The 27113-nt window shown below is 38.3% G+C and overlaps 4 protein-coding genes across 4 annotated transcripts; 1 reads left to right on the top strand and 3 right to left on the bottom strand.

The window, feature by feature from the left end:
* Positions 1-373: 373 nt before the first annotated feature.
* vkorc1l1 (vitamin K epoxide reductase complex, subunit 1-like 1) lies at positions 374-9100 on the top strand. The gene is made up of 3 exons (XM_077546297.1): positions 374-789; positions 2502-2611; positions 5321-9100. The coding sequence occupies exons 1-3, from the start codon at positions 599-601 to the stop codon at positions 5545-5547; spliced, it is 528 nt and encodes a 175-aa protein (XP_077402423.1). The 5' UTR covers positions 374-598; the 3' UTR covers positions 5548-9100.
* Positions 9101-9559: 459 nt separating this feature from the next.
* On the bottom strand, positions 9560-16275 carry gusb (glucuronidase, beta). The gene is made up of 12 exons (XM_077546296.1): positions 16006-16275; positions 15577-15762; positions 15323-15504; positions 15105-15247; positions 14401-14588; positions 13374-13526; positions 13037-13215; positions 12072-12218; positions 11466-11550; positions 10929-11105; positions 10714-10849; positions 9560-10187 (listed from the first exon to the last, which is right to left on the bottom strand). The coding sequence occupies exons 1-12, from the start codon at positions 16222-16224 to the stop codon at positions 10036-10038; spliced, it is 1947 nt and encodes a 648-aa protein (XP_077402422.1). The 5' UTR covers positions 16225-16275; the 3' UTR covers positions 9560-10035.
* A 443-nt stretch (positions 16276-16718) lies between these two features.
* On the bottom strand, positions 16719-19517 carry LOC144036382 (enkurin-like). Its single transcript, XM_077546973.1, has 5 exons — positions 19173-19517; positions 18874-19016; positions 18175-18395; positions 17918-18064; positions 16719-17404 (listed from the first exon to the last, which is right to left on the bottom strand). The coding sequence occupies exons 1-5, from the start codon at positions 19247-19249 to the stop codon at positions 17234-17236; spliced, it is 759 nt and encodes a 252-aa protein (XP_077403099.1). The 5' UTR covers positions 19250-19517; the 3' UTR covers positions 16719-17233.
* Positions 19518-21969: 2452 nt separating this feature from the next.
* On the bottom strand, positions 21970-26235 carry LOC144035854 (enkurin-like). Its single transcript, XM_077545885.1, has 5 exons — positions 26171-26235; positions 23879-23985; positions 23579-23799; positions 23309-23455; positions 21970-22131 (listed from the first exon to the last, which is right to left on the bottom strand). The coding sequence occupies exons 1-5, from the start codon at positions 26233-26235 to the stop codon at positions 21970-21972; spliced, it is 702 nt and encodes a 233-aa protein (XP_077402011.1).
* Positions 26236-27113: the final 878 nt, after the last annotated feature.

The following is a 27113-nucleotide window of genomic DNA, read 5'->3' as shown; positions in this document are numbered from 1 at the left end:
AATTAATTTTCTATTTTTTCCAAAATTATATTCTACATTGAAAAATGGTCAATGGATATCGCTGTGTTAAAAATGAAAGAAACAGATGTTAAATAATACAAGACATTATTATTGAGCAATTATATTTGTGAAAAAAAATATTGATTTATGTTACTATTTTCACAGTTTAAACAAGTGGTCCCCATTTGTTATTAAAAAACTAACAAAATAATAACAACGATAAAATGAAATAAAATAACACAAAACAAACTGCCCCAATTGCATTGTGAAGGTGTAATTTGAAAAAATATAGATGTAAAAAATATACTTTATTTATTTTAACACACGTGCATTTTATTTTTGTAGATGACATTAGTATATAAGTAAATAAACCCGGTGGTGTATTTTTATTTTCTCGCTCGGTATGCGCTTCCGCATGTTCCAACGGACATGTTGGCGTGTTTTTGTTCTGGGCCTGTACCTCGGCGGCGGCGGCTTCGGCGTGTCCCGCCCCCTCGCCTTGTGGCGCGTCCTGACGCCTTTCCACGTCGCAGTCGAGTCCATAGACTAGTGAGCTGCGTATGTCTGCGTGTCTCCGGCTAGGCTAGTCGAGGGAGTGATGGCGGACCCCGTCCTGAGAGTGTCCACCCCGCGCTGGGAGGGAATAGCCCGGCTCCTGGTCTGCCTACTGGGCATCCTATTGTCCCTTTATGCTTTCCACGTCGAGAGGGAAAATGCCCGGGATCCGACTTATAAGGCAATGTGCGACGTCAGCAGCTCCATCAGCTGCTCCAAAGTGTTCAGTTCAAGGTAATTTGAATTCAGCCGAGGGCGCCCACGGTGGCGCTCACCGCTCAATGAATGTGACTGCAAATCCGGGCCGAAGCGTTCTGGCTAAATGCTACCCTGAAATGCTCTGGTTAGCCACCGGCTAGCTGGTTTAGCTTGCTTACTGTATTCTTTATTTTGGCCAGCGCGCGTAAATTAAACCCACTCATGGCTAATGTTTCCACGAGCTATCTTAGCATGATAAAGCTAACTGTGCTGTAAGCTAACTGCCGGGTTGTTATCATTTTACTCCCGCTTGACCCCTCTACATTTATTCATTCGTGTATTTCACGCCGTAGTGTGTAGTTGGTAAGTTAAAAGGAAAACAAGCTGCTTTTGTCGTTACAAGTTTCATTCAGCTTCTCCCTGATATTTTGGCTAGTTATATCATTGTGAATTTACTAGTTTTGATAAACTATAGCTCTCAAGTTAGCTGTCATTAGCCGCCGAGCTAATGTCACTACACGCCTGCAAAAGTGTCGTTTGGCCACCTAATGGGACAGAACACACCTCTTCTTCTCCTGACGTGGTAGTAAAAGGACTCTCTAAACAGCATTTCCTCGTGAATACAGTACAGCTGCTGCTAGGGGATTATTTTCCCATTCCATAAATCACATTTAGTTTTCAATCAACAATTTCAACCTCAATTTGTACAGTAGTTTTAAAGTAAATATACCACTTGATTACACAACTGCTAACAAACCAAGAAAACCCCACCTAGTTGGCAATTTGAATGAATCTCTACACTAAACAAATATTACCGGAATGTAGCTTGTCAAGACCTAAGGTAACGCAAGTACTTGAATAAAGTTGTCTCTCCAGAAACAAACCTGTATTGTAATTGAGCGCAATGGGCACTATCAATTTATTATTTAACTTTTTTTTTGCAACAGCATAATAAAGCATACATTGTTAAAATGGTGGTCAACATTGGCTTTAGGAACATTGTAATTTGATTTGTGAGGATTATTTTGATTTAAAATAATGTAATGAAATGTTGTTTGACTCATTTAAAATTCTGCCTGGTTTGTATGCCAGCCCCATTACAATATTCCATTTGTTTTCATCGTGTAAAGGAAGCATTTGCATTGTGGAAATATCAATAATGACCGATGCCCGGATTTGTCAATTGGCACACTTTTTGCCACCATACTTACTGTTCTTTATCAGATATATATATATTTTTTCAGTGATAGAGTTCCAGCTAATCTTGCCTTCAAGATAAAAGCAATATAATACATTCACTGGAGCCTCTGGACGATTACAGTTTTAATTGATTTTAATCAAAGTAATAAACCCAATAAATGCTTATTTAAAGGTTTCATTTATTCAAAAATAAATCTTGTGCAAAATGTTTAGTTAACAATACTATATGATGATTTTAAAATTTTAATGTTTGTGCAAAAAAAAAAGAAGCTATTCAGCATTCATACAATGCCATAATTAAGTAGCAAGTAAATATTTGTATTAGGCATGTCTTGTAAATATCCAGCATTCTGACACTTTTGCAAAATTGCAACTCACAATAACGTTTGGATATAACAGAAATAACTTTTAATAATCCCCCCCAAAAAGACAAATTAATGCGATTTATTGCCCAGTCCTAGCTTTTGAATCTTTTTGAACAACTGTTCATATCTGGCAAACTGCAAAATTTGATTCTATTTGTTCATTTTCCCATTTGTGTCTTTTAGATGGGGTCAAGGATTTGGACTCTTGGGCTCCATTTTTGGAAATGACAGTGCACTGAACCAACCAAACAGTGTCTATGGAATAGTTTTTTATGCTTTCCAACTCCTACTAGGTAAGCGGGCGTGATTAACATTGCAAACGTTGCTGCTTAATGTCACCGGCCATTGGACAAATAATGCCAACTCAACGGTTAATGCCGAACATCACGGGCCTGACTCACTTCACTCACATGACGCTGAAATGGAATCTAGTGGACATAAGAGATTCAATCTTGCATTTTAAGCGGCAGGCTCATCTCGATCCAACCACCAAACAGCATTTCATATTTGTCAGCTGGTTTGGCATGTTTTATCTGGCCACCTGGTACTGAAATCGAACAAGAGGTCCTTTTTTAGCTGCAGCAGGTACCACTCACTAGACTAACACAATAGATAACCAGTACACGGCTTTGGCTGGTCAAGATCTCAATATTAAAAGGCAGTGTCATTTCATTTCTGACATTCGATAACCCTCAGCCGCTTACTGGTTAGTTCTCATGAGATAGTGGTGCAAGATCCTGATATTAAAAAAAATAAAATAAATCCCAACCCTCCACCCCTTTATACACGTGGGCACACACACACGCATTGACACATGTGAGCCAAGTGCACAGATTTGGGTGTGTGCTCTGTACTAGAAGCAGCTAATTCCCCTTAAGCAATGGAGGAGCAGCAATGTGCCAAGTACAACTCCCTTGTCTTCAACTTGTGCCCCAGTTTTGTTTTGTTTTCTAAGCGTCACACACAAGGCACTTGGTCGCGTGATTCATTAGCAGACGTTATTGTAACGTTAGTTCCAGTTTTTGAGGACACTCCTGTTGGTCAGGAACTACTTTTGTGTAAATGTGCTTCCGGTTTGCACATCGGCAATCATGTCATTATGTTTTATTTATTGTCAGGATGTGTTTTGAAAAAAAAGTACTAGATATCAAGTAACATTTTACCCTAATTAACTCTTTGACTGCCAGACGTTTTCAGAAACGGGTTGTCCCCAGTGCCAGCCGATTTTAAGCATTTTGACTGATCTTTCAAGGTCCATAGAAAATTATGTGTTTGGACTATGTAAACACACATACTACCAAATGAAAGATTGGACTCTCATCTTTCATCAGAAAAAAAAGTTTGTTTTTACCTTATTCCGTTTTTGAGTAATCAACAATAGAAAATGGTTAGTTTCACCTCTGTTTTGAAAAAAAACAACGTCTTTTAACGTCTTTGGCACGCCTCCGTAGGATTTTACTAAACGTTATTTAACGTTTTTGGCAGTCAAAGAGTTAACATATGCTTATTGTCTTGATTGTTTGGAACAAAATCGTTTTCATTACTTTGCTTATTGCAGGAGATATGGACAAAGCCCTGTAGCAAATAGAGTGATTTTTATTTTTAATTTTTACAATTGCCTATGTTAATAGTTTAAACAGGAAATTGGGAATTTTGACTGATAACGAGTCCGACTCAACTCTTGAGCAGTCACGGATACAAAGTAACCAATATCACTCACACTTTTGATACGTCAACTTTAGATTAAACCAATGATGAATAATTTTTTAATTAATTCTGACAAAAGGCAGAATAGTCACTCTGCAATGCATGATTTTTGTTTAAAATACTGTAAATCAAAAACGACATGCTCTGATTTGGGATTCATTTCATTAACAAAAGTGCACAAACTACTCCATGAGTTGTTAGTCTTTGTACAAAATAAATTGAAGTGCAAAAAATGCTGGTTCAACTGTTCACTAATGACACTAAGAAATTGGAAAATAGGGCTGGGTGATGCAGCTCGCACAATTTTATAATGATGCATGTCATATCAGCCGATATTGAGAAATATATATATATATATATATATATATATATATATATATATATATATATATATATATATATATATATATATATATATATATATATATATATTTTTTTTTTTAAAGTAACAAAATGTTTAATAGATTGAAGATAAAATGCAACCATTCAGAGGAAAAATACTATTTATATCCTAAATTATATGTACCGGTACATACAAATGCAAAAAAAAAAAGCAGGAAAAGTAGTCTTTATTAATGCACAAAATAATAACATTCTATTTAACACCATAATGAAAAAAGGCATTATACAAGCCAAATCGAGTTAGCAATGGGGCTGGGCGATATACACCAAAAAAAAAAAAACTATTAAAAAATAGAATAAATAATTCAGCCATTCGGGACGATTAGGATTTTAATCCAATAAATCTAACAAACATTTATTTAAAGGTTCCATGTATGCAAAAATAATTCCTGTGCAAAATGTTCATACAACATTAATTGTATACTGATTCTAAATCAGTTTAAACATGAACTTAACATTCATAGTTAGAAAAATGACAACTCACAATAATATCTGGTTGTAACACAACATAAGAACAACAAATCTTAAAATTCAGAAGACAAAATTAAATTTCACGATTTAGCAAATTTTCAACAATTTGATGTTCAAAATGATAAATCGAATTGATTCAATTTGTGCCTAGCCTTAGTTAGCAAATAAACCAATGTTGGTAGCAACACACTAATAAAAGCAATCTAAGCATTAATATGAACATATATTTACAGATATGTCAACTTGATGAATTTGCATGTATAGCCAGAGAATACTCGCAAAGGAAAGCCAGAGCCGAAATTTGAACCTGCGACCTCCCATAATTGTGAGGGAGACATGTCATCTATACTAGTCAACCACCATCAAAACACAACAAATCCAAGGCTGATTTTAATCTTTGAAATACTTTTATGTTCCCATAGGAATGACAGTGAGCGCGATGGCCGCCCTCATTCTGATGACGACGTCCATTTTGTCGGTGATGGGCTCGCTCTACCTGGGCTACATCCTCTACTTTGTCCTGAAGGACTTGTGCATCATCTGCATCACCACATACGCGCTGAACTTCATTCTCTTGACCCTCAACTACAAGCGACTGGTATACTTGAACGAGGCCTGGAAGCGGCAGCTCCAGGACAAGCAGGACTAAAAAAAAAAAAAACCTCTCTCAGCACAGCGAGAAAATGTGACACAAACGAAACAAAAAAGAAATGTGACTGACTGAACATTTGACTTGCCACCAGGAGACCTTGCTTCCAAACAAATGTTTATTCTGCTGTGTGTTCACCCAAAAAAGAAAGAAGAAGAAGAAATCTAACCTACATGTTGGGCCTGACGCCTCTCAATTGCAGAAGGATTCAGAAGCGAGGGGGTCATTTTATTTTCAAGTGGTTCTAAATTGTTAATCATTCTCGTCACTACAAGAACAAGGCACGGGCCTGAGCGTGCGGAGGCGCACGGCCACAAGCGCACGGCCACAAGCACGCGGCGCGCCGGAGGGCGGTTCTCCACTTCTCAAACAAGAAGGATCTCATCTGAGACGAGCGCAGCAGATGCACTAAAAAAAAAAAAAAGGTCAAGACGGGTGGATTCCAAAATGGCGACAACGTTCAGCCAAGAGCTTGCAGATAAGTCTTGAAATGGCGAGTTTGGAGGGCACAAAACAATAATACAGAATTGTTTTTTTTGTCCCTTCATGTTTACACTTTGTAGTATGCTTTTTTTTTTTTTTGTTATTATTTTCCTTTGAAAGGACCACTAAAAATGAACACGTGTGTAGATGGGTCAGATAGTTTGTTTTCCAATTGTGTACATATAGCTGCTGAGCAATATTTCCAGCTAGATTGGTTGACATGAACAGGGGAAACCAAACTGTGGAACAAAAAAAAAAAAAAAATGTGAGGAAAGTTCTAGTCGCTGTGAAACCACAGATACAAAACAGAAAGGTTCTGTTCACCAAGCACCATCACCTCTGTTGTGCGTTCTCCACAGACAAACTTAACGTGCCTGAAGCATAAATTCGATTTCATTTGAAAGCGGGGACGCATTCGACCGCCACTTTTGCTTGTTGATTTTTCCTGTCAACGGCCCGAGGCTTTATTTTATTTTATTTTTTAGGCTCACCGGTTTTTGTAATGTAACATACCAGTTGAGTGTTACTCCCTTCTCAAGTCTCACGCGGTAGCAGAGGCTGCTACACTGTGATAGCTTGTGTCAATGTCCGTTGAACGCGTAATGGTGATGCTGACCGGCTGAGTTACAGTTCATTTGCTGGACAAACGTTCTTTTGAATCAAATAACAGAAGCAAAACCAGTCGTTGGGACTCCTCAAACCACAACGGAAAGCCATACAAGGATAAAATGGGCGTTTGGGACGAACAGCTGAACGCTTCCCATCGTACCACGAGTAATCCATTGACAGAGTAGAAAGGTCGTATCAGTTCTGAGAAGTGTTAAGGCCACAGAAAAAGGAAAATCATTTAAACGGGGCAGTCAACCCAACCCAAAAAATTCTATACAATTATGTTCTGTACACCCCGACGAGTCTATCCACTCATTTTTATCCATAACGGGGCGGCCATTTTGTCACTGGATGTCGACCGAAAATGACATGACGGTAGCGCAGGTGACGACCCGTCACAGCCCATCTTACAAATATCACATGACCAAACAGGTGATGTGATTGGTCGTTACCTGAGCAACTGATGTCATTTTGAGTTGACAGCAAGTGGCAAAATGGCCGCCCCCTGAGATGATTAAAAACAGGTGGATTTTGCTGCTTAACAGAGGTGGCAAATGCAGGTCCAGAAAGTAAAAACCCTGCCACAGTTTGCCTTTAGCCCCTGATTCTAGCTAGCTGGCTAGCTAGCTCCCTAGCAGGTAAATGAGCAGAACCTGGGCTTAAATGCCACAGTTTGGCTTTAGCCCCTGATGTTAGCTAGCTAGCGAGCTCCCTAGCAGGTAAAGGAGCACTACTGGAACTAGCTAGCTAGCACCTGGGGTTAAAGCCAAACTGTGGCAGGGTTTGCCACCTCTGCTGCTTCAATTATATTCCAGAAGCGCAATATTGATCAGAATGATTAAACTTGCATAAAATATTGTCAATATATATATATTTTTTTTCCCCCTGTTGACTTCCCATTTAACTGAGAATAGTTGAAGTTTGTAATTTATTTTGTGAGGAAAAAGTCTTATGAGAATGAATTTGAAATTTGTAGCACGAGCCTGTCTATTGGAGAGATTTTAGATCGTTTCCCTCATAATATCTCAACTTTATTCTCATAACATGATTCTTGGATTTTGTTTTAATGTGGCCTTAATACCCCTTCGGAAATTTCCACTCACAAACCACACTTGAATCATCCTGCTATAAACAGTCCCCCCCCCCCCCATAGAGGGATAACTGTATTTACTGTATGATGATAGCAACGGTTAGCAAAGTCATTTCAGTAATGTGCTTCCTGTAATAACTTACAGTTATCATTGATTGGGTAGGTTGCAATCTTCCCATGTTGCTGTCCAAGGTGTTGGTCTGTTCTTGTAACCGCTACATCAGCCTCGTCCCATGTCCCCGAAGCAGAATGTCATTTGTACAAAACAACAAAAGCAGTTATACCTCAATTCTAGACAAACTATGCTTTTCATTCACTGAAGGAAATGCTAACTTGGGAGGAAACTATGTCAAACAAAGTGGAATGTTTTCAAGGTCACTTGGTGGTTGAGTGGCTATCGCTCCCCAAACATGAAGTTTGTATATGACATGTGCCCATTACAATTATCCTCCTCACTCGCACAGCATATTTTCTGTCAACATGAGATCACTCTCACACTTTTTTTTGCGTGTTAAAATGTTTGTTGGGTCAAACTGATAACTATTGATGACAAGCATACAATATTTTCTTAAGACATTACAGTTAATGAGCAAGCTATGACATTAATTGAGCATGGATTTATGGTTAAGTTATTTGTAAAGGGATTTTTTTTAATTTAGGGGAAAAAAGGTCAATGCTTCTCAATTGTTTTTGTTCACCATTGAGTGAGGTCCTGAGGATAACTGCCATGTTAGTTGCAACACCAGTGTCAACTTAAGTGCCTTCTGTTTGATCACCAGGCCTTGAGCCAAAGACGGGCAAGTGATAGCATTTGAAATGACCAACTGAACAGGTACTTTTATTTACTTCCCTGACGTAGAAACTGAGAATTTGGCTAAATTGGCCACCACAAACGACCTAACAACCAAATGGCAAACCATTCCTTATCCCCGACCTAAAAACCTTTAAATGTTGATATTTTGTCTAGCTATGGGACAAGCAAAGGAATATTTCATCAAAAGGATTGTAATGTTCTTCAACTTTATGCCCTTTAGCTGTGTCGACGTTTAACATTGTGGGTGGGTTTTTGTTATTTTTTATTTAATTTTATTTTATTTTTTTTTACTTGAGGGGTGGATTGCTGGGAATCCATGTCAGCAAAAGTTGATTATTTTTGTGGAGGAAAACTTACTGGGTTTGCTTCTGTATTGCCAAATGTGTTTTTGAAACGCTGTATTTTCTTACTTGGAAAAGTGTTACAACCAATTGCAGGAGGGTGTGTTAAAACTTCAATTAAGGGAAAACTGGATGAGACCGACATGAGAACATTGAAAATTGTGGCACTGTCATGTGGAAATGATCAACCATTAAAACATTCCCTCTGAAATCAAACCAGTAGAAGTCATTTCAATGAAAAACGTAATTGAGATGAAAACTAAGTAGTAAATCTAATTTGTCTAAAAAAACAAAACATTTGCTAAACAGTTGAAAGACATGTGCAGTAGGCGTGTATTGGAATGCCGATGTGCTGCATTATCTTAATGACGAAAACATGCCGAACCCAATTTTGGCAACACTATTAGTCAAATGACTGCTTGTAAAATGAGTTGCGTTGCATTCGATTCCACCATGCAGCACTCTCATCTCAATTTTTTTTTGCTTGCAAGTCAAAGCATAAAATTAGTCAAGAGCATCAGCGTATCGCACCATCATATTGTCCTTAGTCAAGCTCTGGGAAAACATGGAAACTGGTCTGAGCAGAGATGTCAACCCGAAACTTTTTGAACGTGACAGACATAATTGCTCCACGGTACCCACAAATTGAAATAAAAAAATAAAAAGACATCAGAATTAGATTGTATAGGTCCAATTTAATGATGGTCAATGCTATTTTTATTACACATTTTAACATCAATAACGTTTGTAATATGTTGGAATTCAAATGAAATGTTGACTCCAGATCTTACTCCTCCTAGAATTTAACATAAAATTTTACTCAATCACCCCAAAAAAATCATCCACATAAATAATAAACATACAACGATGAGCGCTGACTGGAACTACATCCCCATAATGTTTTCCTGTTAGTGTCTCAAATCATTGATTAGCGTTAGCATGATCTTTTTTCTTTACCCATCAAAGCTCATCAATTTCCTCATCACTCCCCCATCAGGTTAATGAAAACATCACACAAGTGACTATGTGCATCCCTGATAAGGCACTTAAGCATTCATACTGTACATTCAAAATCATTTTGCTGGTGATTGAACGCATTTTGGTAAACAGTAAACAAGATATGTTAGTGAACGGCGCTCACATATTAGCGGTCAGATCCCGCAGGGATATTTGATCCAAGAAGGCATCTTCCCCGTTTCGTTTGCGAGCCTCCAGTATCGTTCCTTCAGGATGAACGCTGCGGCTTTGGGTTGCCTTTGCCTGCTGAAGACGCCCTTCTTGTTGCCCACCACACGCGTGATCCCTGCAACGCCAATGTCAGAGGGTGGAATATAGAACATTGAATTCTGCTTCTCACTTGCTACTGTAACTGACGTTCCGGGTAAATAGATGGTAATGCTCTAAATTTGAAAATTTTGTAAGAAACCACCACCAACTAACTATTATTTTATTATTTACAATAACTTAAGTTAAACTAGGCTAAGTGCGATTTCTGCAGAAATTGCGCGGGAATGCTGAAAGCTGAATGCTAATTGCAGAATGCTAAGATGAATGCTTATGAAGGAAATTGAAAGATAAATTAAGTGAATTTTTTTAATTATTTTTTTCAGTGTCGTTGAACTTCAATCTGTCTAAAGTGGGATTTAATCATGCCAGAGAAATTATAATCCATTTCCTGATAATGATAGTCAGTTGGTATCGAACCATCGAATGTACTCAAAAGTGGTCCAAGTGGGGTTTGAACCCAGGTTTTCCGTTGTGGGAGGCAATTGCTGTAAGCACTGAGCTAACTGGCTAAAATCTTGCACGTTCTGCAGAGGCAGCAGTACCTTGCACAGTCATGAAGTCGGCAAAGTTCCAGATGAGTTCACCAACAACATATTTCTTCCTCTTCTGGTCGAACACGTTGTGGTAGCTCTGCAGGACCGCATTCTGGTACTCCTCGGTAAACATCACGGGCGGGTCCTGCAGGGAGCCGACGGAAAGAAATGAATGGTAGCCGGCGTGGCTTCCCACAAACGCGCATTGCAGACGTTTCCCTCACGCTGTGAAGGCCCGGCACCGCGTCCGCTCCGTATTCGCTCTGGATGATGGGCTTCTGGTACTTTCCGTACCAGTTCTCAAACTGGGTGTTGAGCTGGATGGGGATGACGTCCAGGTGGCCTGGATCGTGGTACCAGGAGAAGTAGCTGTTCACACAGATTACGTCCACGTAGGCCGCCTTGGCACAGATCATGAAATCGGGATGTAGTATCAAAATTGCAGTCTGGGATTTTTATTTGGTACATTTTCTTTCCTTAAATTTCATTTTATAGGCTACTTTTCAGGATTATCACTGATACCAAATTAATACACTTAACTTTGGATTGGATCGTATTTGGATGGTTTGGTGGGTTTTGTCATATCCCACATCAACAGATTTGAAATAAAACAATGAGGATGAATGTCCAGATACTTTTGAACCCGTCTGCAAGAACTTTTCTTGTAAGTGTGATGCTCCCATTGCAAATACACAAAAGCCAATAGTGACACTAAATAAGACTAAAAAATGATCAGCAAGGTTTCAGAGGATAAAACTCACCCCTCTGTCTCTGGCATAGTTACTATCTGTGATATAAGTCACAGGCCGGGTCGGGTCCAGCTCTTTAGTGTGCGTTATCAAAGTCCTGTGGTACAAATAAAATTCACATTTAAATGTTGTAAATGCTATCACGGTCACAGGACTGACATGCATGCAGTCACATGGTCACAAGACTGACATGCAGTCACATGGTCACAAGACATGAAAGTGAACAAAGTCCAATTTGTAGGGATAGACCGATTATCGGTGCTGATATTCATTTTGAGGAATCATACGGTCGATAATAGATCCATTTAAAAATGGTTAACTTCAGGGAAGTCCTTATTTAAATGTTCAGAGATTCTGCTGCACCTTCTGTTTCTGTCACTGATCTCCAACTGTTTGTGCTCATGGCAGCTTCCTCACTTGCGCTCCCCCCCCCAAAAAGTGAAAAAAAAAAAAAAAAGAGGGCCAAACTGTCTGACAAACATATATATAATGTTCTTTTAAGTTGTTCTATAGGCCAAATTCAACAAATATATTGTGCAAAACATTTATTGGTTGAGTGGGGAAAAAAAAGTCAAATAATGAACAGCCGTGTCACAGAAAATGGATGATAAAACTCACTTGAAGTAAAACTCAGCAGGAGCCATCTCTGACGCCGGCTCATTGGCTACTGACCACATGACCACAGATGGATGGTTCTTGTCCCGGCGCACGAGCTCATCCATGACATCCAGATGATGGGCCAGGGAGGCGTTGCCAAAACTGCGGCTGTTGATGGGCAACACACAATTTGATGCTACTGTATCGCCAATTTATTTTTAACTTAATTAGAAATTATTTTTTATATTATGCATTTTCAAATTCACACACTTGTAGCCCTTAAACTCCATTAAACTCATTCACTGCCATTGACGGCTATAGACGTCAAAAATTCATTTGAACTATTTCTATTAGTTTTAACATTTTTCCCCGCTTTTGTTAACAAGTGTATGAAAACCGAGATTTTTTTTTTTAATTGTATTAGAACAGATATAAAATTTGCGATTAATCGTGAGTTAACTAGTGAAGCCATGCGATTAATAACGATTTAAAATGGTAATCGCCTGACGCCCCTAATTTTTAATAATGTTTTCAAAACAAAAAAAAAGATTTAAAATTGGAAAAAATAATTACAATTATTTTATTTGTTTTTGAAAAAATAAAATAAAAATTAGGGGTGTCAGGTGATTATTATTTTTTTATTCTTAATTAAACACATGACTTCACGAGTTAACTCCCGATTAATCACAAATGTTATATCTGTTTTAAATGTACAAAAAAAAAGTTTTCTAGGTTTTCATACTCTTGTTAAAAAAAAGTGGGGAAAAATGTTAAACTAATAGAAATAGTTAAAATGAATTTATGACATCTATAGCCGCCAATGGCAGTGAATGAGTTAATTAAGATGAAAGTGAAAACCAAATGGATTTTCAAATGGAATCTTTTTCAGTGCCAGTATATTTCTTGCTACAATTGCCAAATTGAATTTTGAACGCCAAAACTTTCCAGTTTCCTTTCCAAGTTAGTGATGGACAAAAGGAACCTACATGTCTTTGATGCCCACCCCGGGGCATTCATCTATGACCACAATGCCGTGGCGATCGCACATCTCCAGAATCTCCTCTGCGTAGGGGTAGTGGCTGGTGCGGAACGAATTGACTCCCAACCATTTCATCAAGTTCAAGTCTTTGACAATCAGGGGCCAGTCAAAACCTTTACCTCGAATCTATAATACATCACATTAAACTGGATTGTAAAAGCGAATCCGCATATTTGAACACATTCCGCAACGATTCACACCCGACAAACAATTCAGTCTTCTTCACGGTTTTGCTGGTGTGCGGGACATAAAGCAGTCCTCTGCCTCCCTCTAGTGGTACTCACGTCAGAGTCCTCATGCTTATTGACCCCATGGAAATAGAAGGGCTTGTTGTTGATGAGGAACTGGGTGCTGGTGACACGGACAGTGCGGATGCCAACTGGTAGCGCGTAGACATCCTCATATGGTCGTCTTTCATCTGCTGCCATCAAGTGAACCTTCGAGATGAATTGAAAAAATAGACAACATATATGTTTATACCAGGGGTCAGCAACAGTTTCTTCTTTTGTTTTTGTCAATTTCACTGTAAATTTTTGAACATTTTCTTGTCTGCCTTTTTTAAAATAAAATTTCTGCCTTTTTTTTTCTGTTGTTGCAATTTTGCGTACATCATATGGTAATTTTCTGCTTTTCATCTTCGGACAATTTTTAACTCGTTTTTTTAATTTTATTTTTTTTAACTTTTTCATCTTACCATTCGTCTCTTTCTGGCAACTTATAAATTTGGACACTGACATTAAAAAAAATATATATTTAATCACTCATTTTTTAAAACTAAATCATTAATTATTTTAAAGAGTATTTTATCTAAAAAAAGAAGAAAACATGTATAAAAAAAAACAACAACATTAATTTCTTCTAATTTTTCTAGGGAGCCACATGAGTGGGATTAAAGAGCCACACATGGCTCCAGAGCCGCAGGTTGCAGACCCCTGGTTTACAGCAGTGTTGTTCCGATGCTGTTTTTTGGCCCCTAATACCCAGTTTTGCTGTATCGGCCCGTACCGAATACCGATACCTAGTAGTTGTTTTTTCTCAACATGAAAAATCTGTCCTGCCATTGGTTGAGAGCATTCAAGGCCAAAAGGATATATTGGCTCTACATGCAGTGAACAAGTCACACACCAATGAATGTCGTGCACAAGCAAGGCATAAGATGCTGCATCCAAAGTCCTATATTAGCGTCGGAAATAATAGTATCAGCATGTTACTGTTTTAATGCAGTATCGGGGCCTCTCCCGATACCGGTGTCGGAACAACACTAGTTTATTCTGATCATTTTGATGGCAAAGTGATTTAACGTTGGCCCACCTCCAAAGAGTAAAGATAAGCTGGATTCTCATGCATCAAGTATGGCCACCAGAGTTGGACATCAGTGAATTTGAGCACTCCGGATGGCTCGCTGGAGGAAGCCACGCAGTGTTTGTCTTTATCCATCAAAGTGACCTTCAGGGTGGCTTCAGCAGCATTTTGGACTGAGATCTTGTACGTCACGAGACCTAAACACACAGGATTCAACACTCTATAGAACAAAACTGACAGAATATTTTGGTACATTCAACCTTTACACATTCTTGGACTAAATTGAGATTCAATAGAAGAGCTACAGCAAGAATTCTGCTGATGCAGCTTAACTCTTTGACTGCCAGACGTTTTCAGAAACGGGATGTCGCCAGTGCCAGCCGATTTAAGCATTTTGACTGATCTTTCAAGGTCCACAGAAAATTTTGTGTTTGGACTATGGAAACACACATACTACCAAATGAAAGATTGGACTCTCATCTTTCACCAGAAAAAAAAAGTTTGCTTCTACCTTATTCCGTTTTTCAGTAATCAACAATAGAAAATGGTTAGTTTCACCTCTGTTTAAAAAAAAAAACGTCTTTTAACGTCTTTGGCACTCCTCCATAGGATTTTACTAAACGTTATTTAACGTTTTTGGCAGTCAAAGAGTTAATATACGTCTAAAATTTGATTGAATGTTAAGTTAAAAAAAAATAAAAATCAAATAATACCTGTACTATCCGAGAAGTTCGTCATCACTGTGATGTCATCTATGTAAGCCTTGGGAGTAGTGTACAGCAATACAGGACGATGAATCCCAGCATAGTTGAAAAAATCAAAGTTGATATTTTGCACAAAAAAGCCTTCAGGATACCTGCGGAGAAATTCGATATCTGAGTATAGATTTGTTGATGCAGCTAAGTACGTAAAAAGACGGGAGCGTGCTTACTTGGTGGGGTCATTGAAGTACTGGATGGTTCCAGGAGGGAGAGTCTCCAGACTGAGAGTGTTGTTGACTGCGATGGTGATTCTGCAGGGGCTCGTCGGGTCCTCTCGGACCACACTGCTGATCTCTGCCTCAAAGGGAAGATGGCCACCATTGTGCTCGGCCACTTTCACACCATTGACCCACTGCAAAATTATGACAGACCATTGACGCGCCTCACTACTGATGAATCACTATTATTAAGAATTCATGCTTACCGCCACTGAATAATAGTGAGCACTTCCCACTCGAAGAACCACTCTCGTTCCTTCATCGGTGACCCAGCGAGAGGGCACCACCACCTCTCGCTCGTACCACACCCAGCCAATGAAATCTCGTAGTTTGGGGTCTTGTGTAATGTCATTGAAGCTGGCGGGAACGGCCATGTCTATCACAGGGCCAGTCTGGTGCATGAGATCCCCATGTGGACAAAATGGAGGGACAAAGTGATAAATTAATGAGATCAAACACAAGCCCTCTATAAAGACTTATATTCATTAGAAAGTATTAACATTTTGTTAACTAGTTAAAATTTTTTGCAAATGTCATTTTCCCATGACATGTCAGGTTTAGGTCCGTTCAAGTGTTTAATTGTTCAAAAGAGTAAGCTCCACATTAGCTGCATGATGAGTGACAGTCACGCTCACCTCAGCTAGGCGACTTTTGTACCAAGCCTTTTCGAAGCCTTGGTTCCTGTTTGGCGACTTGTCCGCTCTGAAGCTCCACAGCCCGCTCAAGTCCTTCACTTCCCGGGAAGAAGACTCCCGGGGGAAGAGCATTCCTGTGCGCGGTAGGCAAAAGGATCCCGGCAACACAGCACTGAGCCATAGGTACCAGAGAGAGTTGGGTTTTCCCATTGTAAACATTTTTCAAACTTCCATGGGGACCACGAACCGGATGTGACGTTATTTGTGACTGTTTAAGTATACCGACAATTTCACATACTGTTGCTATTAGTTCCCCCTCAGCAAACGCTTTTTTTTTTAAAATTATAGCTACTTAAAAAAGTAACGATTTTGACAGAAAATGACGAATTAAAAAAAAGTATATTATACGTTATTTTCCCTCCAGCTATTTAGATTTACAGTCCACTTGTGATTGAATAATGCTAAACCCGAAAGCCTACTACTACTACTACTAATAGTAATAGTAATAATAATAATGGCTTCATACAGGGGACTGGGGGTGTAAATTCCCGTAAAAAAGGAAAGAAAAATATTTGAAAATATTAGGGAAAACCCAGCCCTCAGCCGCAACCCAGACCACATGGCTAATAAACTATTATGCAAATTCGCAGGTACCGAAGTGCAGAGGCCACTAAAAATGTTGTATGCAAGTTAAGAGAAAAATGGCAGCAATACAACTTAAATTTATTCCTGTTTTGCAATCAAAACAGCAGACTGGCAGAACAATTCCGTAACACAACATAATATAAACAACATTGGCACAACATTGTTAAAAGCAAAATGAAAACATCAACTGACAGTCATATAATACTCAACCATCCAACTGTGTTAAGTCGAAATAGCATGGACAGACTTTGCGAAGCCAGGGTGGATGCTTCACTCTCATCCATTTGAATTTTTAATATTTAATTGTATGACAACAAAATTACAACATCCCCCAAAAGAGGAACATACTAGCTCAAACTCACTTCCAGCAGAATGCAAAAATACATTTCTCATTCATGCCAAATATGCATTGTAACTGAGAGGGTTGGCGGTGAATGAGTTTAATTCTACCCAACAATGTTGGAATTGCCTGGCGTAAGTCCTCAAACACTCAATCATCCAAATGACCTCACGTTTTAATTGTCCACGAGTTGAGTTCAGTAGATGACACGGATAGTAGGAGCCCAGTTTGCACATCTGTGTGCTACTTGTTTTTGCAGATGGACTCCAACCGGTTAAGGAGTTTAATGTCATCCTCCAGCTGCTTCATTTCCACCTCCAGACGTGTCTTACGATCCCTCGTTGACATCGTGTCTATCACAAATGGGAGGCGGAGGTACTCTGCATTTAGCTCATTGTATTTCTGCTTCAGGTCCTGGGTGGGGGGATGGGGTGGAAAAGCCAGTTCATAAGGACGTACAATTTAATGTGATAAACATCGCTAGTGTTGAGCAGACAATATTTTCAGTATGACAAATCAGTAAGACTCCAGTGTCATCACACAGTACATGTCTCCAACAGATATACAAGTTAAGGAGTAATTTGTTTTCACATTTCATGGCCTTTTTACACGGGCCTGACAAGTATGAATGTTAAAAACCGAGATGCATGAGGCACATTTCTAATGCCAATTAGCCTTGCATTATTCATACTTGTAAATCGTAATCATTAAAATTAAGAATATTTATTGTTTTTATTTTACCAACACCGGCTAATTTATTTGCAAACTATATCAGTCAAGAATGTTAAAATAGATTTTAAAATTCTCTACTTAAAGGTTTACTCTGAAACAAGATTTGTTTCCATTTTCTATTTTTGAAATCCAAATTAGTCAGGGAGCCCGTTAACGACACTAATTGGTAAGGTTTTTTTTGTATTGGTAAAGTACCTCAACGATGGACTGACATTCCTTGTCTGAAAGGTATTTCATGGTTTCATGCTCCTGCTGCTTTTTCAGATTAATGTTGTACTCCTCCAGTGCTTTTTCATGTTTTGCTTTGCGGCGCAACAGATAGTTTGGTACTTCTCCATAATCCTGCAATAACAAAACAAAAACATTTTTTTTTCATTCCACAAAAATAGTCAACAGAATGAACTTTTTTTTTTAAAAAAATCAAGTATCTCACTCTTACTCTAATCTCTTACCTTTTTCCTTATGTACACAGGGAGAAGTCCTGAGTTTCTATTATAGCATTCCTTGTGTCCCTTGTTTGAGTCGACAACACTCGGAGGCTGTTTGGGTCCCTTTGGTATGGCTGTTTTCCTCTTTGTCGGGGTGCTAATAATGCTAACGGGCGGCAGAAATGGTCCCGTAGGGACGGAGGGTTTCTTCGTTGAACAGATGTAATGAGTCTTGACCTGTTTGACTACACAACAAAGTTAATGTTAAAAAGAATGGCAATTGTCATTTAAAGCAGTGGTGGTGCACTTGTGGCATATGTTGGGGGCATTTAATCCACTTTTTCATTCATCCATCCAATTTCATGCTTCAGCTGGAGCCTAGTCAGTGGACTGGGTGAGAGGCGGGGTACATCTTGCATCCACCTCTGCATTAAAATGATGCCATAGTGTACAACTGTACACACACTTAAGAATCCCTTAGTACAATTACTGAACTGTATACAAAATGTTTAAATATTCCAATTCTGTTATGCATGCCAGAGGTGGGATACCTTGTGATTTTGTTCTAAAATATGTCCCATGGCTCAATAAAGGTTGGAAAACAATGATGATGATGTTCAATGATAAGAAAAAGGTTCCCACCATGGATGGATAGATGGATGGATGAAAACAGTAAAATAATCTTAAAGGTGAACAACAATTTAACAATGGCAGAAAACTCACTTTCAGGTAGTTTTGGTTCTTTGGAGTGCTTTTTCAGGTAATTGTTTGGGAAGGGCGCCTCCAATTTGGTTGGGCCCATCGTTTTCATAAAATGGATTGGCTTCCTCTCTTCAAGAATTGTTGGCCTGAACTTTGACACATACCTTTGGAAATAGAACAGAATATATACATTTTTTTTGTTTATTTTGCAAAACTAATTCTGTCTCAAAATTAAACGTATTAATTATAAAATTAACAGTTATTTTCAGAGACTTATTTTGTCGATGCTAGGGGATTATTATGTTAACGTTACGTGTTACCTCTCCGGCTTCTCGATGATAACAGTCTTCTCAATGAAATTGTGAATGGACTCAAGTGGGTACAATTCATCAGCCATCTTTATCAAATTGGACCAGGAAAGCTAATTGCTAGCCAGTAGTTAAGGTGTCTGTCCGTGTCAGCTGAGGGTCACGGGTTCCGATCCAAAAATTGCTCATGATTCGCCAATGTCACTTGTAAAGCTATGTAATAAACCCACGGACATGTAACCGATGATGACGTGAATTTCGGTCACTGTATATTAAGGCTGTATTTTTCTCATCTCCGACACGTCATCGCCCGGTGAACGCATCGTTTGGTCACGTGACGTCACCGTTCACTCTGTTTACGCGTGGACGTCATTTTGTCCAGTCACGTGACCATAAATTGCCCGTGCCGTGTGTTGGCTTGGGAGTTGGAAACATCGCTACCGTTCGTGCTGCTATTTTTCTTTCTTTCTTGTACACTCCAATTTCATTTCCACGCTCACTATAAAATGTCGTTAAACATTGTCTGTGTCTCTTCTGGTAATTGGATACGTTTCGAAACATATTACTCGTAGAAAAAACGGCATAGTGAAACAAAACGCTCTTAAATTTAGGTCTTGCTTTCAACAATTGATACTGGGCCGCACAGATGTATATAAAACCATATTTTATTTATTGTTTTCGTTTAATTAACAGATGGCTACCGCCACCAATTTCCTCCCGAGTTCGTTACTCGTTGACGGTTGTAGGAAAAAAAGTAGGATGGTGATGGCGCTACTTCGTCTTCACGCGCCACGCTGTCGCCATCTCCTGGTCAGTATGAGAATTGCCTTCAGTGACAACTTCCGGTAATCTAAAACTTTCCCCCCCAAATACAAACAAAATAGGTTAAATCGCATTTAAATTTTCAAAATGCACAATTAGACAAACAACAACAATAGAAAATAGGGCATTTCAATTTCAAATCAAGGGCAAAAAAGTGCAATGGGGAAAAAATAAATAAATCACAAGTAACCTACAGTCTTTCAATTATGACGCCAATCTTGTTGTATTCTTGGTATTAATAATTAACAGCGAATTATTATAAGATTTAAACTCCTTTTTTCCACTGAGAAATATTTGGTTTTGTTCTCTCGACACGATATTTGTGTATATATTGTTTACCTAGTAAAATAATATTGTTTATGCAAAAGTTAAACTTTTAATACCAGAAAAAAACGATATTTAATGTTAATCTAAAACAAATATGGGTCGTGTTTCGATTTGTCTCTCGTTTTATGCTATATTCAATTTGCGGGGTTTTTTTTTTTTGGGGGGGGGGGATACTCGTTTCAGATAAAAAACAATAAAACCAACCTTTTTCCAACCCTAATATATCCAATTGGCAAATGAGACACGGAGCAAACATGCATTACATAAATATTGCAGAGGTGGGAAAACTTTTGTGTTGAGGTAGAAATAAAAGGTGTGTGTGTGTAAATTATGTAAACTGTTTATTTAAAAATAAATGCATTATATTAATATTTTACTGTGTATTTGTTTATTTTTAAATATCAAAATGATATGCAATTTTAATGAAGGTCTTTTGGTCTGGGCCACCATGAGCCATGTTGTGATGGCCCTGCCAGAACCGGCACAGGTCCTGTCCTGTATATTCATAATGTATACAATGATTTTCAGTGGTTATTTCATGATAATTTTTAAGAAAATATTACTTTTGTGTATTTTTTTTGAGTTTTTTTCCCCCTGAATAAAATCTGAGTATTTAACCTTACTGGGCTTTATATAAAGGTCAAGCCATTCCTTATGGTAGTCCTAGTCTGGCCAGCATCAGTGAACTTCATTTGGCCCAGTAATTGATTTTCATTTGAGTATATTTATTTTTTAGACTAAGTCTAAATGCCCATCAGTAACTCAAGATACTGCGCCTTGGTGAGCCTATATTGTTAAAAAAAAAAAAAAACGTCAAATGTTTTTTTTTTTTTTTTTTACACAAGACCCTCATGAACAGGGGTGAAAATTGAAGACTTTATAACTTTTTTTTGTTTGTTTACAATTTATTACAGTATACAATACTCCCTCTAGGGGAGCTATACTTTATACATTTTTATGCTTCACACCATTGACCTGGTGTGCTGAACCTCTTGATAGGTAGTCTAAGTTGAGTTATGGTGGTTGGTCAGTCTCTTGCAGCAACTAGAGGCCATCTTGTTGTCTGTCTGAACCAAGGGTCTCAAACTATGACTCTGTAGTTCCAAAGCGCTTCTGCGAAGACTTCCCAGAGTGAGAACAATTGTGATGTCAGATGTCATTCTAGTTTCTTCCACGCAAAACATGGAAAGTCATGCAGGATCGAAAAAGGGCCTCCCCAAATTATTACAATTAAGTAAGCACACAATGGCCCTAAATCTTAAGGAAGGAGAACACAGGTCTAACCTAACCTCTACTTAATTAAAAATAAGCACAGTAAAAATAAAATTTATTGACTTGACAAAGCATTTTATGTTCACCTATGACAAACCTGTTTGTATATATCCTAATTACTGCAATCGCATCCTTCATAAGGTCACTGTGAGTGACCCTGTGCTCCCAGTCAAAAACCTGATTTGGGCTGTTCATAGTTTGTTCACGTAGCACATTTGAACTGAAGTTATAACATTTCAAACAACATGTAGTTAAACCAGTCTTTCATCACATTCAGAGATGCGCCCAGAGGCGAAACAGGGGTTGAGATCTCCCAGACAAGGGCCACCTCTGGCTCATTTTTGACTTGCTTGTTTTGGAGAAGACACCGTGTGGGGCTCATCTTGTGTTACTTGACGGACAACAACGTTTCAAGGAGTTGGATGTCAGTCTCTCCCTGTTTCATTTCCCTCTCCAGTTGCATCTTACGGTTCTTCAAGAATGGCGTGTCTATGACAAATGGGAGGCGCAGGTAGGCCGTGTTCATCTTTGAATGTTTCTTCTTCAGGTCCTTGGATTATAGGAGGGAAATATTCAGATTAATATACAAAAAATGAAGTGACTTAAGTATGCACGTATAAGTTAAGCATATATTGGCTGGATGTTTGATATACATGTCCCAACAAAAGTATCGTAACAGACAGAACCGGCCCCTCTGGGGTTCCAATCTGGCCCACGAGAACAAAACACAAACTGCAGTTTTTCACTAACGTTAAAGAATCTTTGTGCAGTTTGTCACTTCTTTTTTTTTTAAACTCGTGACTGCCACCTCTGGCCCAAAGAGTAATTGCAACATCTGTGTCAGGCTCGTTCAAAGAAAGTAACTGTGGAGTGTGCAGGGTCCGCACACTCTACTATAAAGGGACGATAAAAGCTGATAGGTGCAGTCAGTGTAAAACAGTCAGGGCTCTTCGTACTCATCTGGGCATTGGTGGTGCATGCATGATGTAGAAAAAGCTTTAATATTACTTTTTTAAACTGCACAGTGCACCTTTAACTTGCTAATTTTGTCCAATGTGGGGTGCACTGACGACCACTTAAATGACATTCCAAAATTTATGTTACTCAGGATATGATGCAAAAAAATTTTGACTTATTTTCAGATTATGTTGCAATAATTAATCCAATTAATAATTATTTAATTACATTTTTAATTATTAATTAATGGTCAATTAAGTAATTATTAATTGTGTAAGTATTTGAACCAAACAAAAACAAAAAAAACATTAAAAAAAATAGTAAATATTTTGACCTGTTGTTTTTACATTATTAGACCACGGACATACTGGTCTGGCCCACTTTAGATCAAATTCGAGTTTATGTGACCCCAGTATACAGTACTATACTGAAGTCATTGGGTTTGAGCATAACAAAAAGTCGACACTTCAGGTTTAATTTCAAATTAAATGGATTAAAAGAGTATTACTGTTAAAAAAAAAATCTAATGTTCAGGTCATCAAATGTATTTGAGCAAAGATTCAAAGCATAAATCAAGTCCAATTTTTTTTTTTCAATTTTCTATGCGCCTCCACTGGCCTAAACACAGTATTCCGATTAATATCGCGTTAGTGGAATATGATCTAAGCCAAAAAATCCACCCCTTTTTATCCATCTCATAGGGTTGCCATTTTGTCCTGTACTGCCACCTGCTCTCGACCGAAATTGATGTCATCAGGTGTATCAATTACCTCAATGATTTCCCGACAGTCCTGTTCTGTAAAATTGTCCATTTCTGGATCCTCTGGTTTCGCCACCTCAATAGGGGTCTTCTCTTCCGGAGTCTTTAGATGCTTTCCTTTGCGTCGCAGCAGATATCCGGGTACCTCTCCATAATCCTGCAATATCAGAAGCAAACATCAAACTCTAAAAAAAAAAAAAAAGTAGATGATTGTCACGAAGAGTCCAAATGTCCTTGCATACTGGTAAACGTTCTCTGTGGACTCATGTCAGGAAAATACCTTTTTCCTTACGTACACAGGCACAAGTCCTGACAGTGTATTATGGTACTCCTTGTGTCCCCTGTTGGAGTCGATAACACACAGTGGCTGCTTGACCACCTTCGGCACGGTTGCGAACATCCGTTTGGTGGGGAGGCCAGCAGGCAGCACAAATGCCCCCGCGGGCAAATTGGGCTTCTTGGTAGCGCTGGTGCAATATACATTCCTGACATGCGGTTTGACTGGAAAACAAAGTGTAAGTGAAAAGAACAATACACACTGGAATGATGTAGCAATTCAATAGCGTGTTGTAAGACTCACTATCAGGCAACTTTGATTCAATGGAGAACTTTGTCAGGTAGTTGGCTGGATGCTTCAGCTCAATTACTGTTGTTGTTACGTTATTTTGCCTTGAGCTGGACACATACCTGAAAAAAAAAAATAGCACAATAACTTCATCATTTGATAAATGTGATCTTGCTCAAATCTCCAAGTGTTGTCATTAGAGCTATTTATTCAGTATTTTTCTTATAAGGGTGTCACTCATTTTTGTCCTTGGCCATATTGTAGAAATATTTTTTTTTATTGGAGCGCCGCTATAACTGTGAACCCAAATAAATGTATTATCCTCATTACATATACAGTACTGTACACAACACATTGATTAATAAGTAATTTTGAAATTAAGAGGCCAAGAAAACTGTTCAAATATTATTACATTTACAGGATTGGGAACAAAAATGCTTGCAAAATCTGCCACACGATATATAAAAAAACAACAACAACCTCGACAGTGCCAAACGATTTTGAGCATTTTAACTCATCTTACATAAATATGCTGCATACCAAATGAAAGATCGCGTTCCATTCTTTCATTAGAAAAAAAGTATGTTTCTACCTTATTCCGTTCTTTAGTAATAACCATTTGAAAATAGGTAATTTGAGTGACATTGAGCGAAAATTGAAAAGATAAAGAGATAATTTTTTGTGAAAACATACATTTTCTGCACAACAGTGACTTTGACACTAATATTTTTTGTTAAGTAACGCTTTGTGAACTAGATTTAATGTGGCAAATGCTTTAATTATTCACGTCATCCTTGAAAACATTCAATTTCCTAAGATCCGCCATGTTTCACCGCAATTGCATACACCGGCAGAACTTTAAAAAGAGATACAATGCTGCCATCTGCTGGCCATAATTAGTGGCTGTTTTGTGATTTTTTACACCCATTCACAAAAGTAGCGCTGCACAAAACGTTGCACTGCCCATTGGGAAAAACAAAAAGTCAATTAACGTTTTTGGCGGCATTCATTTGGATTTTACTAAACGTCACAACGTTTTGGGCGGTAAAAGTGTTAAAGAGATAGTCAACAAAAAAAACCAAACATGATCTATGTACCCTAACTAGTCAAAACATGTTATTCTGATTAATATTGCATTTGTGGAACATGAAATAAGCAGCAAAATCTACCCATTTTTATCCATCTAAGGGTTGCGGCCATTTTTGTCACTTGATGTCAATAGAAAATGACATCACAGTTGCTCATGGCTCAGTAACATCCAACCACGGCTCAGCTTGCAAACGTCACATGACCAAACTGAGAAAACAGGTGAGCTGCGATAGGTCATACCTGAGCCCTGAGCAACTGTGGTGTCATTTTCAATGGACAGGAATTGACAAAATGGCCGCCCCCTGAAAGGGATAAAAACAGGTGCTATAACCCATATAATATCAATCAGGATGCCGTGTTTACACTAGTGTGGGTTCATATAACACATTATTTTAAAGAAACATTTTGGGATTGACGTCCTATTTCAAAGTTAAGACAATGTGTAATTTCAGTATTTTAGCAAGAAACATGACGTGGATGCAAATCATTTTCATTTGCGGGCCACATAAAATGATCTGGCCACCCAAGCCTTGACTTTGACACCTGTTATCACAATCATCAAAATATTGTATAATTATAAAAATCAAAATATTTAATACCACCAATAATAATCAGCATTTAAAAACAACAGCGTATCGGGCCCACATGCTCATCAAAAAACAAGGCAGATATTTTATTCTTAGCTATGGAAACATTATTCACACTAAATAATTACAATAGAAGGATAATTTATCCCCCATGTTGCTGCTTATCGACTTGTTAAACCTAATTTAGTCCGTTCGTTCTCCTTGGTGTACCCCGACTCTTGCCCAAGTCAGTTCCTGTTGCATAATGACATCAACCTAAGATGGTGGACTTTTTTTTTTTTTTTTTAATATTGTGATGGGTTGCTCCACTTACATCCTCCCAAACATGATAAAATTAATAGCCCTATTTATTGAATGTTGCTCAATATGTCAGTAATGTATATGTGTAAAAACGCACACTCACCAAACTCACCCAAAGTATATGCCAAATATTCTTAAAACTGTCAGGAAAGCCACCTATGGGTCCAACAAAATTTGGATGTCGAAAATCGCTAAACAGTTTACAAAAAGTACGTAGCCTACTGTATAAATATTTTGGGTGGTTACAAAAAGAATAATTAAAAAAACAAAAACAAAACAAAACAGCAAGGAATATATTTTCCCTTAGGGGGAATGAAAACGTGCAAGTTACCTCTTTGGCTTCTCCATGACAACATTCTTGTCAATGAAATTAGGAATTGTGCCCTGTGGGTACATTTCACCCATGCAGCTCAACTCCAAAAAGCAAGCTCTCAAACAAGCGCGTCGGTTCCGATCCAAATATCGTTGAGCAACGTCGGCTGCAAAACGTGGACTGCTGTGTAATGAATATCACAATTGACGATGCGGTGTTGTGTCTGTGTATAAAGGCTCTGTACGCGTTCAAATCCGGCAATGGCCAACCGCATGACGTCGTCGTATTTGACTGTGTATTAAGGGTGCGAGGTGAAGTCCTAGTGCGCGTCAACGATCTTCCGCGACGGCTAATTGGTGAAAAATTAAAAATGTATTTCCAAAAAGATTTGCTACCTTGCGAAGAAAAAAAAAATCTGCTATATGACTGCTGTTATTTTTTTTTTAAATCAAATCGATAGTTTTTCCACTCGGTAGAAATTAGCATTTATGCAACCGTACATTTGCATTAATTATCATGGTTTGTCAGCTCTAAAAATGAAAAAAAAAAAGTGAATTTATGTCCACCGGTGAATATAACTTTTGACCATAAAAGTTAATGTTTCAGGGCGTCCTCGTTTTACGACGGAGCGACATACCGGTAGTAGCCACATAATACACGCAGCATTAAAGTCCTAATTACAATAAATATATGCGTTAATGAAAAACACTTCTAGTCCATAAATATTTCGAGAATTTATTGAATTGAATTTCAACAACATGAGCATGCCCACATGCCACGATTGTTCCATATTGCACGCCGTATGTAATTTGGAAACAAACCTCATAAATTGAGGACGATAGAGCAAATAGTATTTTTTTTATCCCAATAACGGGGACAAAATAGGTCATAAAAATGGAAATTTGATTAGAATTAATCCGTTCTACTCGAGTTGGTCTGATCAAGTCCGTACTGTAATAAT

The sequence above is a fragment of the Vanacampus margaritifer genome, chromosome 16 (genome assembly GCF_051991255.1).
Source record: "Vanacampus margaritifer isolate UIUO_Vmar chromosome 16, RoL_Vmar_1.0, whole genome shotgun sequence".
NCBI classification, from domain to species: Eukaryota; Metazoa; Chordata; class Actinopteri; order Syngnathiformes; family Syngnathidae; genus Vanacampus; species Vanacampus margaritifer.
Note: the sequence above shows the minus strand (reverse complement) of the source record. Positions and strands in the feature narration are given on the sequence as shown.

Excerpts from the sequence above, each read along its gene's own strand:
- LOC144036382 (XM_077546973.1), bottom strand. The coding sequence starts at position 19,249 with ATGGCTGATGAATTGTACCCACTTGAGTCCATTCACAATTTCATTGAG. Across the intron at positions 18,065-18,174 it reads CTGTGTACATAAGGAAAAAG|GATTATGGAGAAGTACCAAA; the intron begins GTAAGAGATTAG and ends TTGTTATTGCAG. Across the intron at positions 17,405-17,917 it reads AATGTCAGTCCATCGTTGAG|GACCTGAAGCAGAAATACAA; the intron begins GTACTTTACCAA and ends CCCCCCACCCAG.
- LOC144035854 (XM_077545885.1), bottom strand. The coding sequence starts at position 26,235 with ATGTACCCACAGGGCACAATTCCTAATTTCATTGACAAGAATGTTGTC. Across the intron at positions 23,456-23,578 it reads CTGTGTACGTAAGGAAAAAG|GATTATGGAGAGGTACCCGG; the intron begins GTATTTTCCTGA and ends CTGATATTGCAG. Across the intron at positions 22,132-23,308 it reads ACTGTCGGGAAATCATTGAG|GACCTGAAGAAGAAACATTC; the intron begins GTAATTGATACA and ends CTATAATCCAAG.
- vkorc1l1 (XM_077546297.1), top strand. The coding sequence starts at position 599 with ATGGCGGACCCCGTCCTGAGAGTGTCCACCCCGCGCTGGGAGGGAATA. Across the intron at positions 790-2,501 it reads TCCAAAGTGTTCAGTTCAAG|ATGGGGTCAAGGATTTGGAC; the intron begins GTAATTTGAATT and ends TGTGTCTTTTAG. Across the intron at positions 2,612-5,320 it reads TGCTTTCCAACTCCTACTAG|GAATGACAGTGAGCGCGATG; the intron begins GTAAGCGGGCGT and ends ATGTTCCCATAG.
- gusb (XM_077546296.1), bottom strand. The coding sequence starts at position 16,224 with ATGTTTACAATGGGAAAACCCAACTCTCTCTGGTACCTATGGCTCAGT. Across the intron at positions 14,589-15,104 it reads GAACTTCTCGGATAGTACAG|GTCTCGTGACGTACAAGATC; the intron begins GTATTATTTGAT and ends CTGTGTGTTTAG. Across the intron at positions 10,850-10,928 it reads CGGTGCCGGGCCTTCACAGC|GACCCGCCCGTGATGTTTAC; the intron begins GTGAGGGAAACG and ends GGCTCCCTGCAG.